At 37.3% G+C, this 20,068-nt stretch overlaps 1 protein-coding gene across 1 annotated transcript in view; it reads left to right on the top strand.

Annotated features, from left to right (window-relative positions):
• Positions 1-751: 751 nt before the first annotated feature.
• Positions 752-20,068, top strand: part of LOC131597254 (uncharacterized) — a gene marked incomplete at its 5' end in the record, with an annotated part of 30,781 nt that continues 11,464 nt past the window's right edge. The window contains one exon of the mRNA XM_058869960.1: positions 752-1,984. Coding sequence (XP_058725943.1) covers positions 752-1,984 — 1,233 coding nt within the window. The remainder of the gene's footprint in view (positions 1,985-20,068) is intronic.

Raw genomic sequence — 20,068 nt, forward strand, 5'->3', positions numbered from 1 at the left:
CAAGATCAAAGTGGAAGTTCAAAAGCAACTCGGCGCAGGTTTTCTTGTCACCTCTGAGTATCCTCAATGGTTGGCCAACATAGTGCCAGTTCCGAAGAAAGATGGCAAAGTCAGAATGTGTGTTGACTACCGTGACTTGAACAAGGCCAGTCCAAAAGATGACTTTCCATTACCACATATCGACATGCTGGTTGATAACACTGCTAAGTTCAACGTCTTTTCCTTCATGGACGGGTTCTCCGGTTATAATCAGATCAAGATGGCTCCTGAAGACATGGAGAAGACATCTTTCATCACCCCATGGGGTACCTTTTGCTACAAAGTAATGCCGTTTGGATTGAAGAATGCAGGCGCAACTTACCAAAGGGCAATGACTACTCTCTTTCATGACATGATGCATAAAGAAATTGAAGTTTATGTGGACGACATGATAGCCAAGTCCAGCACAGAAGAAGAACACATTGAATACCTTTTGAAGTTGTTTCAACGGTTAAGGAAGTATCAGCTTCGCTTGAATCCTAACAAATGTACTTTTGGGGTTAGATCTGGAAAACTCTTGGGTTTCATTGTCAGCCAAAGAGGTATCGAAGTAGATCCCGACAAAGTCAGAGCTATTCAAGAAATGCCTGTACCAAAGACTGAAAAGCAAGTAAGAGGATTTCTCGGACGATTGAACTACATCTCCAGATTTATCTCTCAAATGACTGCTACTTGTGGGCCAATTTTCAAGCTTCTCCGCAAAGATCAAGGGGTTGTATGGACTGAAGATTGCCAGAAAGCGTTCGACAGTATCAAAGAGTACCTGTTAGAACCACCAATATTGATTCCTCCAGTTGAAGGAAGACCATTAATCATGTACCTTACTGTGTTAGAAGAATCCATGGGCTGTATGCTTGGACAGCAAGATGAAACTGGTAAGAAGGAGCATGCCATCTATTACCTGAGTAAGAAATTCACAGACTGTGAGTCTCGTTACTCCATGCTCGAAAAAACATGTTGTGCTTTGGCTTGGGCTTCAAAACGTCTCCGCCAATACATGATCAACAATACTACTTGGTTAATCTCCAAAATGGATCCGATCAAGTATGTCTTTGAAAAGCCTGCCTTAACAGGAAGGATTGCCCGATGGCAAATGCTGTTATCTGAGTATGACATTGAGTACCATGCTCAAAAAGCGGTCAAAGGAAGCATTCTCGCCGATCATTTGGCGCATCAACCAATTAATGAATATCAATCTCTCAAGTTTGACTTTCCTGACGAAGATATCATGTACTTGAAGATGAAAGATTGTGACGAACCGTTACCTGAAGAAGGTCCTGAGCCTGGATCAAGATGGGGCCTAATTTTTGATGGAGCAGTAAACGCTTTTGGCAATGGAATTGGGGCAATCATCATCACTCCCAAGGGTACTCATATCCCGTTCTCCGCCAGATTGCTATTTGATTGTACCAACAACATCGCAGAATATGAAGCTTGTATCATGGGTCTCGAAGAAGCCATTGACTTAAGGATCAAGATCCTCGACATATATGGAGATTCAGCCCTTGTGATCAACCAAATCAAAGACAAGTGGGAAACTTATCACCCTGGTTTGATTCCTTACAGAGATTATGCAAGACGTCTGTTGACTTTCTTCAACAAGGTTGAATTGCATCATATACCTCGAGATCAGAATCGAATGGCAGACGCCTTGGCTACTCTATCTTCCATGTTCAAAGTCAATCACTGGAATGATGTGCCTAAAGTCAGAATCACGCGCCTTGAAAGGCCCGCCTATGTGTTTGCAACTGAAGCAGTCATCGATGATAAACCGTGGTTCCACGATATCAAACGCTTCCTTCAAACTCAAGAGTACCCACTTGGGGCATCAAACAAAGACAAGAAGACTCTAAGGAGACTTTCTGGCAGTTTCTTCCTGAACGGAGATGTGCTATACAAAAGAAATTTCGACATGGTTTTGCTCAGATGCGTGGACAGACACGAAGCAGACATGTTAATGCATGAAGTGCATGAAGGGTCCTTTGGAACTCATTCAAACGGGCATGCGATGTCAAAGAAAATCTTAAGAGCAGGATACTATTGGTTGACAATGGAATCTGACTGTTACAAACACGTGAAGAGATGTCACAAGTGCCAGATCTACGCAGATAAGATCCATGTGCCACCGACTCTACTCAACGTTCTCTCATCTCCATGGCCTTTTTCCATGTGGGGGATCGACCTGATTGGAATGATTGAACCAAAAGCTTCAAACGGTCATCGTTTCATCTTGGTAGCAATTGATTACTTCACCAAATGGGTCGAAGCAGCATCTTACGCCAATGTTACAAGACAAGTGGTTGTGAGGTTTATCAAGAATAACATCATTTGCCGATATGGTGTTCCCAGCAAGATCATTACTGACAATGGTTCAAACTTGAATAACAAAATGATGAAAGAACTGTGTGAGGAATTCAAGATTGAGCATCATAACTCTTCTCCTTACAGACCAAAAATGAACGGCGCCGTCGAAGCTGCTAACAAGAACATTAAGAAGATTGTCCAGAAAATGGTCGTCACTTACAAAGACTGGCATGAAATGCTGCCATTTGCTTTACATGGGTACCGTACTTCAGTGCGTACTTCAACAGGGGCAACTCCCTTTTCTCTAGTATACGGCATGGAAGCTGTGCTCCCCGTAGAAGTTGAAATCCCATCAATGAGAGTCCTCATGGAAACTAAGTTATCAGAGGCTGAATGGTGTCAAAGCAGATACGATCAGTTGAACTTAATCGAAGAAAAACGTATGACTGCTCTATGCCATGGACAGTTATACCAAGCAAGGATGAAACAAGCTTTCAACAAAAAGGTTCGACCTCGTGAATTTCGAGAAGGCGACCTCGTGCTTAAAAAGATCTTGTCTTTTCAACCAGATTCTAGGGGCAAATGGTCTCCTAATTACGAAGGCCCGTATGTTGTCAAAAGAACATTTTCTGGCGGCGCCATGACTCTTGCAACCATGGATGGTGATGAACTCCCATATCCTGTGAATGCTGATGCAGTCAAGAAATACTTTGTCTAAAAAAAAAAAAATATACAAAAGAACAGCTCGGTAAGTTGAAAACCCGCAAAGGGCGACTTAGGCAAAAATGAGCGTCTCGGTGGACTGAAAACCTGAAAGGGCGGTCCAGGCAAAAATTAGAGACAATAAACAGAAAAATTCATCCTGGTAGATTGAAAACCTGAAAGGGCAATCTAGGCAAAAATTAGGGATTTATGACAAAGTAACTGCATTAGTCCGTACTTCGTCACCTGAAGAGTCTGTACCTCATCAAAGGATCTTCAATCAAATCATCGCCAATCTGAAGCGACAAACACAGTTGGAACTCAAAGTTGTTAAGGGGATAGTGGTTATTGCTTTCAATGTAGCCTTTTCCGCATAATTACCATTTTCAACTTTTGTAAATACTCCATGGAATCACGCCTTTAGCGGATTTCCATCCTATTAAATAAATTTGAGCCTTGTGCCCATTTGTTTGCAATCTCTAATTTCTTTTAGCTTGCAAAATGACGCTTTAATTGTGTTATTCGTTTTTGAAAAAAAAAAGAGAAAAAATAAGTTTTAAATGAATTTACTTCACTTTTCTTTTTCAAAATAAAAGCGAAATTTTCCTTTGAGTTGTGAACAACGGAAGGAACATCAGCAGTCGTCTCCATAGGATGAACAAAAGGATTCTCCCTGAAAAATTGTTGAGACAACGGTATTCTTGTCCCAAAAAAGAATTCTTGAAGCAATTACCCCTCGAGGTAAAGAAGCTCTTCTATCCCCAGTGAAGAAGCTCTTCTATCCCCAGTGAAGAAGCTCTCCTATCCTCAGTGACGAAGATTTTCCATCTCCAGTGAAGAAGTTCTTCCCTCTCAATAAGAAAAGATGCTCATCTTCCCCAGAGAAGTTTAAAGCACACAGCATTGTTCACCTGTGTTATCTACACCGTGTTGAAAAACATTTGCCAAGTATCTGGTTGTATTGCGACATCGGTCCTTCTCCAGTATACACTTCATTGTCTGTCAGTTTCGTCAGCATGCATGCGACATTCATGACATTCATCATTCATACGTATTTACATCATTTATGCATTCTTGCATTTTTTAATGTTTGCCTCAAAATCACTTGTTTAGGATATATCTATCCCAAAAAAAAAAAAAAGAAAAAAAAGAGAAAAAAGAAAAAAATGAAGCAGGTATGGGCGTGTCATCTCTCCAATAGATTGTCACCCATAAGCAGAAAGAACATTTTGTTTCTCCAGTTCCCCACTGAGATCATTCCTCGTGGAAGAAGGTTGCTTTAGTTTCTCCTCTCAAAACAAAGGAGAAAATACCCAGTTGAGTTCATTCCTCATGGGTACAAAGTCTTGTTTGACTGTCTCTTTCCAATTCATTCTTGGTTAGAACTTTGTCTTTACCAAAAAAATTCAAATTCCGATTCTTCAAATAGAGTCGTGAAAAAATAGACAATAAGCAATAGCCTCGTCATCTGAGCAGCTTATGTCTCTTTCAAAAGCTTTTTCCTCTCAAGGAAATCAATCATGAAGACCATTTGACAATCAGGGCCTCATTACTGTTCACAAGGCTGAATAACCAGTAATTTCCCTAGCAAAGTCTCCAGGATCATTTTATCACTCGGCTGATAATTGATCATGTCTTCAAAACCGCTATCACAAGGCTGGTAGTCGGTAACCTTTTGTTCTGGTTATATTATTAAACATGTCTATCACAAGGCTGATAGTCGGTAATATTAACCAAACATTGAAACTCTTTTACCTTGTCAAGTCTATCACCATGCTGATAGTCGGTAACACAGTTTCATACCTTTCACCTTCGCATTACTAAACAAGTCTATCCCCATGCTGATAGTCGATAATGTCGATTGGTAAGTTTTTTACAAAGCTATCATTCCCAGGTGAAGCATACACTTGCTTTCCCGATAAAACGGATTCTCTTCCTAAAACGGATTGGGACATCCTTCCCGATCTCTTTTCCCCAGCGGAGTCAGTTTTTGATATCCCTCGGTAGAGATATCCTTGCATCATTCGCAATTTTGGTATCTTAGGTCCAAAATTCGCGTCTTCTGATATTTAAGTCTCTTCCACCCTATCAAAACGAAGATTTTCAATCTTCATATCTCAGGTTGAAGAAACTTAAATAGGGGCATCTGTCATACCCCAATTTTTGACCTAAGATACCACCTCATATCATCTGCATATGCATCATTTGCATCTCTAACAGACTGCATAGCTTGTGTTTGTTACTTGTGACTCAGCAGGATTTAATCAGGAAAATCACTCATCAGTACAAGTAACAATCAATTAGGGTTTTGTTCTCCCTTCATCTCAAAAGAACTATCTTCATCAACAATCAACATTTGGTCCTCAGAGATTCACTTCAACAAACTCAACAGCTTTGAATCGACTGAATTAGGGTTTTGACTGAAGACAGCATGCTCTTGACTTTTGCTCAGGATTTGACCTAATGACTTGGGACATGACTTCAAGACCCCAAGTGCATCATTTTGACCTAATCCATTGGCTCAGAACATCTCCTACACAAAGATTGATCAGACAAATCCTCAGATCAGGGTTTTTTGAACTATCAGGGACTAAAATCAGGGATCACATTTGGGAAACCCTAAAAATCCCCAGGAAGTCAATCAAAGGTTTCAATCATCCTCAAATAATCCCTATGACAATATGCAATGGAAATTACATCTCAATTCAAGACCTACAGGCATCAATTTCATCAGGTCGACAATTAGGGTTTTTGACCTAATTCACTGAACAACTGACTTTTTAATCAGGACATGGTGCCACAACTCAAATCATGATTCAATATCCTCAAATGCTTCAATATGATCCATTCATACTATTCATTTGATGAGGATAGCTTGTTTCACTTGAAATCTCCAGAAACGCGATTCGTCTGAAAAAGTCAACTGTATAAGATCACCATTGACTTTTGGGGAATTTTGGTCAACCATGACTTTTGAAGTTTTGAATCATCAATATATGATATGAGAAGTCATTTGATCAAGGAAAATCAAGAAAATCAATCAAGAATCAAAAAGTCAAAAGTTTGACTTTCAATGGTTTTTTCCAAACTTTGGAAGGGAATTTCTCAAAATTTCACCTACAAACTGAAAAAAACTCCCAACATGAAAGTTGTAGATTTTGATCCAATAAACAACTTTGACACATATAAATTTTTTCCATAAGATCAACCATTTAAGAGATATGGTGCTTCAAAGTTGGTACTTTTTGAAAATTTCACTTAAAACTTCATTTTCTCCAAAGTTCATGGATCTTTTTCACCCATTTCCTTAAAGGTCTTGAAGAAACTTTCAACTAGGGTTTTGAAGTGTGTAACATGAGCTTTCCAAAATGTCCAAGAGCATGAAAAAATATGGAGTGTAGCTATGGTTTTGAATTTTGCCATTAGTGAACTTTTCACTTGAAATTTCAAGCCATTTTTGCAAAGTTATGAACCAATTTGCCAAATGATCCAAGTAATGATGCATAGAAGCAATGATTGAATGATATTTTTCTGATTTGAGATCAGAATGGAAAGAGATAAGAAGCTTAGAGTTTTAACCATGGTTTGGTCACTTTAACCATTTTGCATTAATGTAAAAGATTCCTTTCTATCCCTTAAGCCAAATCATCAAACTTTGAAGCAACTTGCAAAGGTCTGAGTTCAGAACTCTTGGCCTATAAATAGAGGTCATTTCCTCTCTTCAATTCACACCAAAACCTCACAATTATAGGTTTTCTCTCTTCTTTCTTGAATTGCAAGTTTCATAGTTTTCAAAGAGGTAGAAAACTCAACCTCCAAACCCTTTGAGTTATGGCCAAAGTGATGGTTCTAACATCTCATAAACATCAAATATGATGTGTTTGATCCACTCACACACCCCAAATCACCCTAAATCTCAGAATCACTCTTCAACCACCATGTTTGCATAAAATGAGCCTTAACATATCAATTCTCATACCAGGCCATATCTGTCCAATCTAACCATCCAAACACACTCCATATACTTCATATGAACTGTTCCAACCATTATCCATGATCTGAAACATCAAAATCAGCTAGCTTGATCCTCACTTGAACCATACTGCAGATCGAGTACCATGGATTGATCAAGAGGTTTTCAAATTGCTCCAGGCATCCAAACATGTTCCATAAGGTCCACTGAAGGTGTTCAGATCAAGAAACAACAACTGGAACTCTTCATTTGCAGAATTCGATTCTCAGTTTTGCCATTTTTAAGGTAAGTGCTCATGAACTTCAAACTCTATCATACATGCATCATAAATGAAAAACTAAGTTACCATCTTGTTTCTGCACCATCACTGAATAATAACCCTCAATCAATTGCACCATATCATGATCATACACGATTTCACATTGAATTTCAGTTTTAGGGTTCTTCGTGTTCATCACAAAATTGACCCCCTTAGAGTAAAAATAAATGAATTATAATACCACCATCATGTTCCTCGTGAAAAACCGAGTGAGATAGACCCTTTGATTGATCAAAACAACTCAGTTTTCAGAAAATTCAAAATCAAGTTAGGGATGTGTTCTTGGCGCCATTTTTTGTTCAGAAATTCAAATGGTTCGTTTTAAAATATAATTAAATGGAAGCGTGTTATTTACAAGCTGCGCGCGCAGCTCAGTTGGCAAGTGTTTTGGTTGGTAACCTCCAGGTCGTGGGTTCAAACCCTTGTGAGACCAAACCCTCTTTTTTAACACTATTTTCTTTCATTTTCTTTTACAACTTCATTTAATTGTTTAATACATCAAATTAACTTATTTTTTCTTCATTTTTTAAACACCTCTTATTTAATATACCTATTTTGACAATATTAAAAAAAATCACAAAAAAAAGATTTATTTAATGTGTTTTTAATTAGGTTTAAAATGATACATTTTAAGTGTTTTTTAAATACTTTAAATATTGTTTCTTCATTTAATTTTCAAACCTAATCACTTGTAAATATTTTGTGATCAAACCCTAATCACTTAGGTCTTAATTAAGCATTAAAACTTGTTTTAAACTTAATTAAGTTAATTTCTTTCAAATTCAAATCGTTTTAAAACGAACGATCATTCTTTTCAAAAACGATAAACCATTTCTTTTTGAAACTATTGATTAAACCTTTTTAATTGATCAAATGATTTTCAAAATGAAGTGGGGACTCTCGAATATTAGAGAGTATAAGACCCACTTTTTTTTTCCCTTTACAGTTTTTCTTTGTACAGAAAACTTTTTCAAAACAATACTTTTCCAAACAGTTTTTTTAACAACAAATCACACATCTTTTTCAAACCATCCACCCTGTTTTATGAAAATAAAACAGGGGCCTCTCGAATATTAGAGAGTGTAAGTCCCATTTCTTTTCTTTTTTGTACAGTTTTTCTTCAAACAGAATAAACTTTTCAAACAAATCTTCAAACAGTTTTTTCAAAAGCGAAACCTCGCGTCCTGTAAATAAACAATCAACCATGTTTTGTAAATACACCACGGGCCTCCACGTAGGTATAAGTCCCAAGCCCTTTTGTACATACCCACTCTAGTACATGAAATTAGGTATTTCATTGTACGCCTTTTGTACATATCTCAATCAATGTGTTTTTTAACTTTGAATAACAAACCAAAAATGAAGGTTTTTCTCTAAATCTTCCCAAAAATATACCATGGGCCTCCATGTAGGTATAAGTCCCAAGCCCTTTTTGCAAATACCTGTTTACATAGCTGTGAATAAACTCAAGCGGACCTCTCCCCGAGTGTAAGTCCCGAGCCCCCGTGTATACAAATGGATCATGCTTACAGGTATATTTCCTTCATAAACTCCATTATATACACACACTTTGTCATATATATATAATTGTTCATACCTGTTCATGTTTGTTAATACTTGTTCATGTTTGTTCATATATGTGATATGTGTGCTTGTTCAACTTAGTACAACACTAGGTTCCCCATAGCCTCCTATTGGGCTTCGTGCAAAGAATCTCCACTAGTTTAGGTTAGGACATAGAGTATGGTTTCCCGGTGAAATCGCTCTAAGAGCTCAAACCAACTATACCATGCCTTCCCTTGGGCTTTGTACAAACGAGTGACCCTCCCATAGCCTCCTCTTGGGCTTACAATGCAAGGACCCTGGATTGTCCCTCCCATAGCCTCCTCTTGGGCTTACAATGCAAGGACCCTCGGATAGCCTCCTCTTGGGCTTCGTACAAGGACCCACGGGCTTCTTATAAGCATCCCCAATATCCAAATCAAATACCCTAGGAGATTAGACATTTTTCATCTCTATGCTAGGAGTATCTCTTATATATCATCACAAACAATCAATCAATCAATCAAACTTTTTTGCCACAAGGCTGGCTAATCAATCAAATTTCTTTTTGCCACAAGGCTGGCTAACCAATCAAACTGTTTTACCACCGTACTGGATGATTAATCAAAGTTTTTGTCACAAGGCTGACTTCATTGAAACTTTTGCCACGAGGCTGGCTGATTAATCAAAGTTTTTGTCACAAGGCTGACTTCATTGAAACTTTTGCCACAAGGCTGGTTAAACAAAAACATCTTTATCATTCTAAGCACCCTAAGTGGCATGGCCCCGGGCTTATAATGAAAAGATTTTCAAACAAAATCAAACAGATGTATGTGATGATATAGATTAGATACATCTAGCATTTAGACGACATTTGTCTATTTTCCTTTGCTTCCACTAGCATAAGTGGGAACTACGATTGCTCTGACTTTCTCAACATCCCTTTGAGAATACGTAGGCACAAGGTCGATCCTTGGCGAGCAAAACAAAACAAAAAAAAAACCAATCAAACCTTAGCACCCGTAGACCCCGAGCTACAGATGCTCTGATTCCCTCTAAGGGATATGTATGCAGAGGATCGCGATGATCTTTGCGAGCATAATCAAACAAACACCTTAGGTCCCACCTATTTCACAAGAACCTCTCAAGAATGGAATAAATAAAACAAAGAAACCTATAGAGTACTATAGATACGTTGGGTGCTAATACCTTCCCTTCGTATAACCAACTCTCTTACCCAAGATCTCTCCCCCACTTTTAAGGTTATTGCAACTTTTTTCCTTTTCCTCTTTTGGAAACAATAAAAAGTTTGGTCCGTACAAAAGAAAAATCATTTTTTGAGCACTCGAGCCCAAAGAAGGCATCAGGTGTCTCATCCCGAAAAAAGACAACGATTTTTCCCCGCGACACATATGAATATGTCTCCCCCTGAGATTAACAATCTCCCCCTGAGATAAATAATCTCCCCCTGAAATAAATACTCGAAGAACTTTAATAAAAGACTTCCCTGATTATTTCGGTAGAGACGATCACATAAGCTTCTGTCTTTAGAGAATTCATAGCTTCTGATTTCTGCTTCCATTGGACAGCTTCAGAACTAGAATTTCTTTAGATCCCTAGAACACTCACAGCTTCTGATTCCTGCTTCCATCTAGGACAGCTTCAGAACTTGAATTTCTTTGATCTTCTGAACATTCACAGCTTCTGACTTCTGCTTCCATCTAGGACAGCTTCAGAACTTGAATTTCTTTGATCTTCTGAACATTCACAGCTTCTGATTTCTGCTTCCATTTAGGACAGCTTCAGAACTTGAGTTTTCTGGATCTTTAGAACATTCACAGCTTCTGATTTCTGCTTCCCTCGGATAGCTTCAGAGCTTTGAATTTCTACCAACATTACTTCATGCTAGATTTGTATCAGAACATTGTTGAATGTACCAGAGCATCATCAGAGCATCTCTACATCCTGAAATGTTACAGAACAAAAACTAAACGACAAAAGTCAGCATGAATGAGTCAGAACATAAAATGTATATTAGAACACATGATATGTATCAGAGCCATATAGGCTAAAATAATGTATCAGAGCAAATAGAATTTTGTCAGAGCAAATAGACAAATATGGATCAAATTCTATTATCAGTGCTTCTGATTCATTCTTCTTTCTTGCTTCTGATTTCTGAAGCTTGACAGCACTCAGCTTGCTTCAGTTTCCATGAGTTTATTCTTTTTACAGAATAACACTTCTTATGGTTTTGCTTCTTGTGTTTGCTTTGAAGATTCTCTTCACTTCTTTATACCTGCAAAACACTTTAAACCATATAGAACTTGCAGTTCTTTTTAGTAAATGTGTGGGAGCTTTACCCAGCAACTGATAGATTAATCAAATCATTTATCATTTATCTTCTCCCCCTTTTTGTCATAACATCAAAAAGAATATATCAAAAGATTCAGATGAATAAAACGACAAATAAAAACACTGGAATGTAAAAGCAAAGAAACTTTTCATTGATAATCAAAAGATATTACATGAGGTTCTTATGTTTAACAAGCAGATGCAACAAGGAAAGAAAACTACTAAGACCAAAGCCTAAGACCCTAGCTAAGACAAAATCTGTGCCAGCATGCCATGAAGGAGTGAAACGCATCATTGACTGCTTCTTGGGCTTCCAGGCGAGGGGTCAGGGAGACTTGGTTCTGATGCAGATCTTCCACAATCTTTATCAGAGACAACATTCTCAGCAGGTGAAAATGAAGAGATTTCCTTGGAATGGGTTGAGGGAGAGAAAAGGTTAGATGAGGAGGAAGTTGAGTCTTGAAGGTAACAAGATGAGGAAGAAGATGGAGATGATGGAGGGCTTTCACCAGGGGGTTGAAACACACGTCTAGAATAGTTTCCAGATAACATGGCTTCGAATGGATTCACCTTGAGAGGGTCATAGGTGATCTTTATCTTTTTGGGTTTGGAAGGAGATGTTTCAACAGCTTTTCTCTTTTTGTTTTGATCATTTTCATGGTTTCCTGGGCTTGATGAAGAGTTCATGATGGATTTGCAGATAATGAACAGCTAGGGTTTGATATGAATGCAAAAAGATAGAGAAGGAAAACAAAGACAGAGTGTAATAGAGAAAATATAAGAGGGAAGGAGAAGCGTTTGAAGAGTATTTAAAAGAAAAATAAAATAAAACAAATGATGGATAGCATTTAATGTTACGTGACATGAGGAGAGATAATAAAGACAAATGAGGTGACTAGCACAGTTACCTATGGTCGGCGTCCCTTCAACTGCACGCGCGCTTATCCATGAATAGTAACGACAGGTTTACCATCCCGAGATAGGACGTTACAGCTGTTTTGCTTTAAAAGAGGTTCTGAATCAACTTAGACAATGAAACGTTAGTAATAACCGAATCATAATTTCTAAAAGATTTCAATCAGAACTTCTGATTAGAAAATAATCCATTTTCATTTCAGAAGATACTCATACATAAGAACTTCTCATCTTCTCATTCTGGGCATAAATCCATACTGATGTTCTTCAGAATGAACTTAAACCTATCTTCAGCCAGGGGTTTTGTAAAGATATCAGCCCATTGATGGTCTGTATCAACAAAGTTTAAAGATATAACACCCTTCTGAACATAGTCCCTTATGAAATGATGTTTAATCTCAATATGTTTAGCCTTTGAATGAAGAATAGGATTCTTAGATAAACATATAGCAGAAGTATTATCACAGAATATAGGAATGTTACTCTCATATATCTGATAATCTTCTAACTGACTCTTCATCCAGAGCATCTGTGTACTACAACCAGCAGCAGCGACATATTCTGCTTCTGTTGTTGATAGAGCAATAGTTGCTTGCTTCTTGCTATACCAAGAGATCAAATGACTTCCAAGAAATTGGCAACTTCCTGAAGTACTTTTTCTTTCAATTCTGTCTCCAGCATAGTCAGCATCGCAGAATCCTACTAAGTTGTATTCTTTTGATTTTCTGTAAACTAAGCCAACATTAGTAGTGCCTTTCAGATACCTTAGAATTCTCTTAACAGCAGTTAAATGAGATTCTCTAGGATCTGATTGGAATCTAGCACACAAACAAACACTGAACAGAATGTCAGGTCTAGAAGCAGTCAAATATAGAAGAGATCCAATCATACCTCTGTATAACTTCTGATCTACCTTCTTACTTACCTCATCCTTACCTAGGATGCATGTTGGATGCATAGGAGTTTTGGCTTCTTTGCAGTCTAGAAGATTAAACTTCTTCAGAAGTTCCTTCACATACTTGGTTTGGTGAACATACGTTCCTTCTGATGTTTGATTTATTTGTATTCCAAGGAAATACTTGAGTTCTCCCATCATGCTCATTTCAAACTCAGCCTGCATAGACTCAGCAAACTCCTTTCCAAGTGTAGCATTAGATGTTCCAAAAATAATATCATCTACATATATTTGACAAATTAAAATATCCCTTTTAAAGGTTTTACAAAAGAGAGTAGTGTCCACTTTTCCTCTAGTGAAACCATTATCCAGAAGGAAAGAACTTAAGCGTTCATACCAAGCTCTGGGAGCTTGTTTCAATCCATATAACGATTTCTTTAATTTAAAAACATGATTAGGAGACATAGAGTCTTCAAAACCAGGAGGTTGATGGACATAAACTTCTTCATCTATATAACCATTTAAGAAGGCACTCTTAACATCCATCTGATAGAGAGTGATGTTATGTTGAGTGGCAAATGAAATTAATAGACGAATAGATTCTAACCTGGCCACTGGTGCAAAGGTTTCTGTATAGTCAATCCCTTCTTGCTGACTATAACCCTGAGCCACCAGTCTAGCTTTGTTCCTTACCACTTCACCTTTCTCACTGAGCTTGTTTCTGAAGACCCATTTTGTACCGATTATATTGAATCCACCTGGTCTAGGAACAAGATCCCAAACATTATTCCTTGTAAACTGATTCAGTTCTTCTTGCATAGCAATTATCCAGTCTGGATCTTCTAGAGCATGATCAACAGAAGTTGGCTCGATCAAAGATACAAGACCTAATTGACAGTCTGCATTGTTCTTAAGGAATGCTCTTGTTCTGATTGGATCATCCTTCTTTCCAAGAATGACATCTTCTGAATGACCAGAAATGAGTCTGGATGATCTTCTGACAGATGGTTCTTCAGAAATGCTTAGATTCTCCAGAGAAGCTGATACTTGATCTTCAGATTCTTTGCTTCTGATAAGCTCTGCTTCTGATGCGTTGCTTCTTGGCTCAACAACTTCTGATATATCAATATCCCAATCTGCAAAATTATCAAACTGCTTTGGTTTTTCAGAACCAAGCTTATCATCAAACCTGATATTGATTGATTCTTCTACAATCAATGTTTCAGTATTGTATACTCTGTAGCCTTTTGAGCGTTCAGAATATCCAAGAAGGAAACATTTTTGAGCTTTGGAATCAAACTTACCAAGATGATCTTTAGTGTTCAGAATAAAGCATACACATCCAAAAGGATGGAAATATGAAATGTTGGGCTTTCTATTCTTCCACAATTCATAAGGAGTCTTATTTAGAATAGGTCTGATAGAGATTCTATTCTGAATATAGCATGCAGTGTTTATTGCTTCTGCCCAGAAATGCTTAGCCATATTGGTTTCATTGATCATGGTGTCATACCCCAATTTTTGACCTAAGATACCACCTCATATCATTTGCATATGCATCATTTGCATCTCTAACAAATTGCATAGCTTGTGTTTGCTACTTGTGACTCAGCAGGGTTTAATCAGGAAATCACTCATCAGTACAAGTAACAATCAATTAGGGTTTTGTTCTCCCTTCATTTCAAATGAATCATCTTCATCAACAATCAACATTTGGTCCTCAGAAATCCATCTCAACAGGCTCAGAGGCTCTGAACCAACCAGATTAGGGTTTTGACTGAAGATAGCATACTCCTGACTTTTGCTCAGAGATTGACATAATGACTTGGGACATGACCTCAAGACCTCAAGTGCATCATTTTGACCTAATCCATTGGCTCATAACATCTTCTACACAAAGATTGATCAGACAAATTCTCAGATCAGGGTTTTGAACTATCAGGGACTGAAATCAGGGATCACATTTGGGAAACCCTAAAAACCCCCAGGAAGTCAATCAAAGGTTTCAATCATCCTCAAATAATCCCTATGACAATATACAATGGAAATTACATCTCAATTCAAGACCTACAGGCATCAATTTCATCAGGTCGACAATTAGGGTTTTTGACCTAATTCACTGAGCAACTGACTTTTTAATCAGGACATGGTGCCACAACTCAAATCATGGTTCAATATCCTCTAATACCTCAATATGATCCATTCATACTATTCATTTGATGAGGGTAGCCTGTTTCACTTGAAATCTCAAGAAACGCGATTCGTCTGAAAAAGTCAACTGTACAAGATCACCATTGACTTTTGGGGAATTTTGGTCAACCATGACTTTTGAAGTTTTGAATCATCAATATATGATATATGAAGTCATTTGATCAAGAAAAATCAAGAAAATCAATCAAGAATCAAAAGTCAAAAGTTTGACTTTTCATACTTAGAAAAATTTCTAAGTGTTTTTCAATGGTTTTTTCCAAACTTTGGAAGGGAATTTCTCAAAATTTCACCTACAAACTGAAAAAAACTTCCAACATGAAAGTTGTAGATTTTGATCCAATGAACAACTTTGACACATATAATTTTTTTTCATAAGATCAACCATTTAAAAGATATGGAGCTTCAAAGTTGGTATCTTATGAAAATTTCACTTAAAACTTCATTTTTCTCAAAGTTCATGGATCTTTTTCACCCACTTCCTTAAGGATCTTGAAGAAACTTTCAACTAGGGTTTTGAAGTGTGTAATATGAGCTTTCCAAAATGTCCAAGAGCATGAAAAAATATGGAGCATAGCTATGGTTTTGAATTATGCATTTAGTGATCATTTTCACTTGAATTTTCACCATTTTTCACTAAGTTTCAAGACTACATGACCTATAATTCAAGTGATGACACACCAAAGCAATGATTGAGAGATATTTTCTGGTTTAAGATCAGATAGGAAAGAGATAAGAAGCTTGGCCAAAATAACCATGGTTTAGTTACTTTAACCATTTGCATTTAATGTGAAAGATTCCATTTTATCTCTTAAGCCAAATCATCATTCTTGAAGCAACTTGCAAGAGCTCTTCATTCAGAATCCTTGGCCTATAAATAGAGGTTCAAATCACTCTTCAATTCACACCAAAACCTCACAATTATAGGTTTTCTCTCTTCTTTCTTGAATTGCAAGTTTCATAGTTTTCAAAGAGGTAGAAAACTCAACCTCCAAATCATTGAAGTTATGGCCAAAGTGATGGTTCTAACAACTCATAAACATCATATGGGATGTGTTTGAACCACTCACACACCCCAAATCACCCCAAAACTCAGATTCACTTTTCAACCTCCATATGAACATCAAATGAGCCTTATCATGCCAAAATCCACACAAGCTCATTTCTGTCCAAACTAATGCTTCAAACACATTCCATATATCATATATGAGCTATACCAATCATCATCCATGACCTGAAACACCTCCATCTTCAAATTCGATTCACTCTTGAAGCTTATGCAGGTCGGGTACCATGGCTATGCTCAGATGAATTCAGTCTACTCCAAGCATCCAGACACCTTCCATAAGGTCCATTGAAGCTATCCAGATCATCAAACAACTTCTGTAACACCTCCTTTGCAAAATTCAATATCCAGCTTAGCCGTTTTTGAGGTAAGTGCTCATGAACTTCAAACTCTATCATACATGCATCATAAATGAAAAACTGAGTTACCATCTTGTTTCTGCACCTATGAGGATCATTAACCCTCAATCAATTGCATCATAACATGATCATACACGATTTCACATTGAATTTCAGTTCTAGGGTTCTTCGTGTTCATCAGAAAATTGATAGCCTTAGAGTAAAAATAAATGAAATTAAAGGTCATCATCATGTTCGTCGTGAAAAACCAAGTGGAATAGACCCTTTACCTGATCAAAACAACACAGATTTGATGAAATTCAAAATTCAGTTAGGGTTGTGTTCTTGGCGCGTTTTTGGTTTGGAAATTTCAAATATTTGTTTGAAAATATAATTGAATGGAAGCGTATCATAAACAAGCTGCACGCGCAGCTCAGTTGGTTGTTGTTTTGAGTAGTGAACCTCAGGGCGTGGGTTCAAGCCCTAGTGAAGACAAAACCTCTTTTTTAAACACTATTTTCTTTCATTTTCTTCACAACTTCATCAATTAATTTAACCCATCAAAATAACTTATTTTTTCTTCATTTTTTAAACACTTCTTATTTAATAGACATATTTTGACAATATCAAAAAAAATCACAAAAAAAGATTTATTTAATATGTTTTTAATTAGGTTTAAAATGATACATTTTAAGTGTTTTTTAAATACTTTAAATATTGTTTTTTCATTTAATTTTCAAACCTAATCACTTGTAAATATTTTGCGATCAAACCCTAATCACTTAGGTCTTAATTAAGCATTAAAACTTGTTTTAAACTTAATTAAGTTGATTTCTTTCAAATTCAAATCGTTTTAAAACGAGCGATCACAATTCTTTTCAAAAACGATAAACCACTTCTTTTTGATTAAATCCTTTTAATTGATCAATTGATTTTCAAGACGAAGTGGGGCCTCTCGAATATTAGAGAGTATAAGACCCACTCTTCTTTATTTTACAGTTTTTCTTTGTACAGAAAACTTTTCCAAAACAATACTTTTCAAACTGTTTTTCAAAACAATAAATCTCACATCTTTTCAAAACCATCCACCCTGTTTTATGAAAATAAAACAGGGGCCTCTCGAATATTAGAGAGTGTAAGTCCCATTTCTTTTCTTTTTTGTACAGTTTTTCTTCAAACAGAATAAACTTTCAAAACAAACTTTCAAACAGTTTTACAAAAGCGAAACCTCGCGTCTGTAAATAAAAACAATCAACCATGTTTTGTAAATAAAACACGGGCCTCCACGTAGGTATAAGTCCCAAGCCCTTTTGTACATACCCATTCCAGTACATGAAATTAGGTATTTCATTGTACGCCTTTTGTACATATCTCGATCAGTTTGATTTTTAACTTTGAATAACAAACCAAAAATGAAGGTTTTTCTCTAAATCTTCCCAAAAATATACCATGGGCCTCCATGTAGGTATAAGTCCCAAGCCCTTTGTAAATACCTGTTTACATAGCTGTGAATAAACTCAAGTGGACCTCTCCCCGAGTGTGAGTCCCGAGCCCCTGTGTATACAAATGGATCATGCTTACAGGTATATTTCCTTCATAAACTCCATTATATACACACACTTTGTCATATATATAATTGTTCATGTTTGTTCATACTTGTTCATACTTGTTCATGTTTGTTCATATGTGTGATATGTGTGCGTGTTCAACTTAGTACAACACTAGGTTCCCCATAGCCTCCTATTGGGCTTCGTGCAAAGAATCTCCACTAGTTTAGGTTAGGACATAGAGTATGGTTTCCCGGTGAAATCGCTCTAAGAGCTCAGACCAACTATACCATGCCTCCCCTTGGGCTTTGTACAAACGAGTGACCCTCCCATAGCCTCCTCTTGGGCTTACAATGCAAGGACCCTGGATTGTCCCTCCCATAGCCTCCTCTTGGGCTTACAATGCAAGGACCCTCGGATAGCCTCCTCTTGGGCTTCGTACAAGGACCCACGGGCTTCTTATAAGCATCCCCAATATCCAAATCAAATACCCTAGGAGATTAGACATTTTTCATCTCTATGCTAGGAGTATCTCTTTTATATCATCACAAACAATCAATCAATCAATCAAACTTTTTTGCCACAAGGCTGGCTAATCAATCCAACTTTCTTTTTGCCACAAGGCTGGCTAATCAATCAAACTGTTTTACCACCGTACTGGCTGATTAATCAAAGTTTTTGTCACAAGGCTGACTTCATTGAAACTTTTGCCACGAGGCTGGCTGATTAATTAAAACTTTTTGTCACAAGGCTGACTTCATTAAAAGTTTTTGCCACAAGGCTGGTTAAACAACAAAAACATCTTTATCATTCTAAGCACCCTAAGTGGCATGGCCCCGGGCTTATAATGAAAAGATTTTCAAACAAAATCAAACAGATGTATGTGATGATATAGATTAGATACATCGAACATTTAGATGACATTTGTCTCTTTTCCTTTGCTTCCACTAGCATAAGTGGGAACTACGATTGCTCTGACTTTCTCAACATCCCTTTGAGAATACGTAGGCACAAGGTCGATCCTTGGCGAGCAAAACAAAACAAAAAAACCATTCAAACCTTAGCACCCGTAGACCCCGAGCTACAGATGCTCTGATTCCCTCTAGGGGATATGTATGCAGATGATCGCGATGATCTTTGCGAGCATAATCAAACAAACACCTTAGGTCCCACCTATTTCACAAGAACCTCCACCATAACAAGAATGGAATAAATAAAACAAAGAAACCTATAGAGTACTATAGATACGTTGGGTGCTAATACCTTCCCTTCGTATAACCAACCCTCTTACCCAAGATCTCTCCCCCACTTTTAAGGTTATTGCAACTTTTTTCCTTTTCCTCTTTTGGAAACAATAAAAAGTTTGGTCCGTACAAAAGAAAAATCATTTTTTGAGCACTCGAGCCCAAAGAAGGCATCAGGTGTCTCATCCCAAAAAAGACAACGATTTTTCCCCGCGACAGAAAAATGGCGACTTCACTGGGGATCATCTTTTTATTGTTTCCAAAGAAAGGGTTATTTCTATTTGTTGTATTTTTATTTTGTTCTTGTTTGGTTCTTTGGTTCTGTTACTTGTGTGGGTTCTGTTACAAGTGATACATTATGGACAAATCCTAACCCGGATTAAGTACACATAAGAAATTAGGTGGAGGGTATAGTCATGTGCAGGCGCACGTGAGAATCCTTCCGCTCAGTGGAGGTTCCTTGTTTGTAATATATGTTTAGCGAGTTAATTGCGAAGACATTATTGCTTTCATTGAACTGTAGAAGCTGAGAGACCGTAGAACCCCAACCCATCCTGGCCTTATTAGGTTGTGGTGCAGAAACTATTCAGGTGAAGACTTGGATTAGTTGTCATGCGGAGA

This window comes from Vicia villosa, linkage group LG4 (genome assembly GCF_029867415.1).
Source record: "Vicia villosa cultivar HV-30 ecotype Madison, WI linkage group LG4, Vvil1.0, whole genome shotgun sequence".
NCBI lineage: Eukaryota > Viridiplantae > Streptophyta > Magnoliopsida > Fabales > Fabaceae > Vicia > Vicia villosa.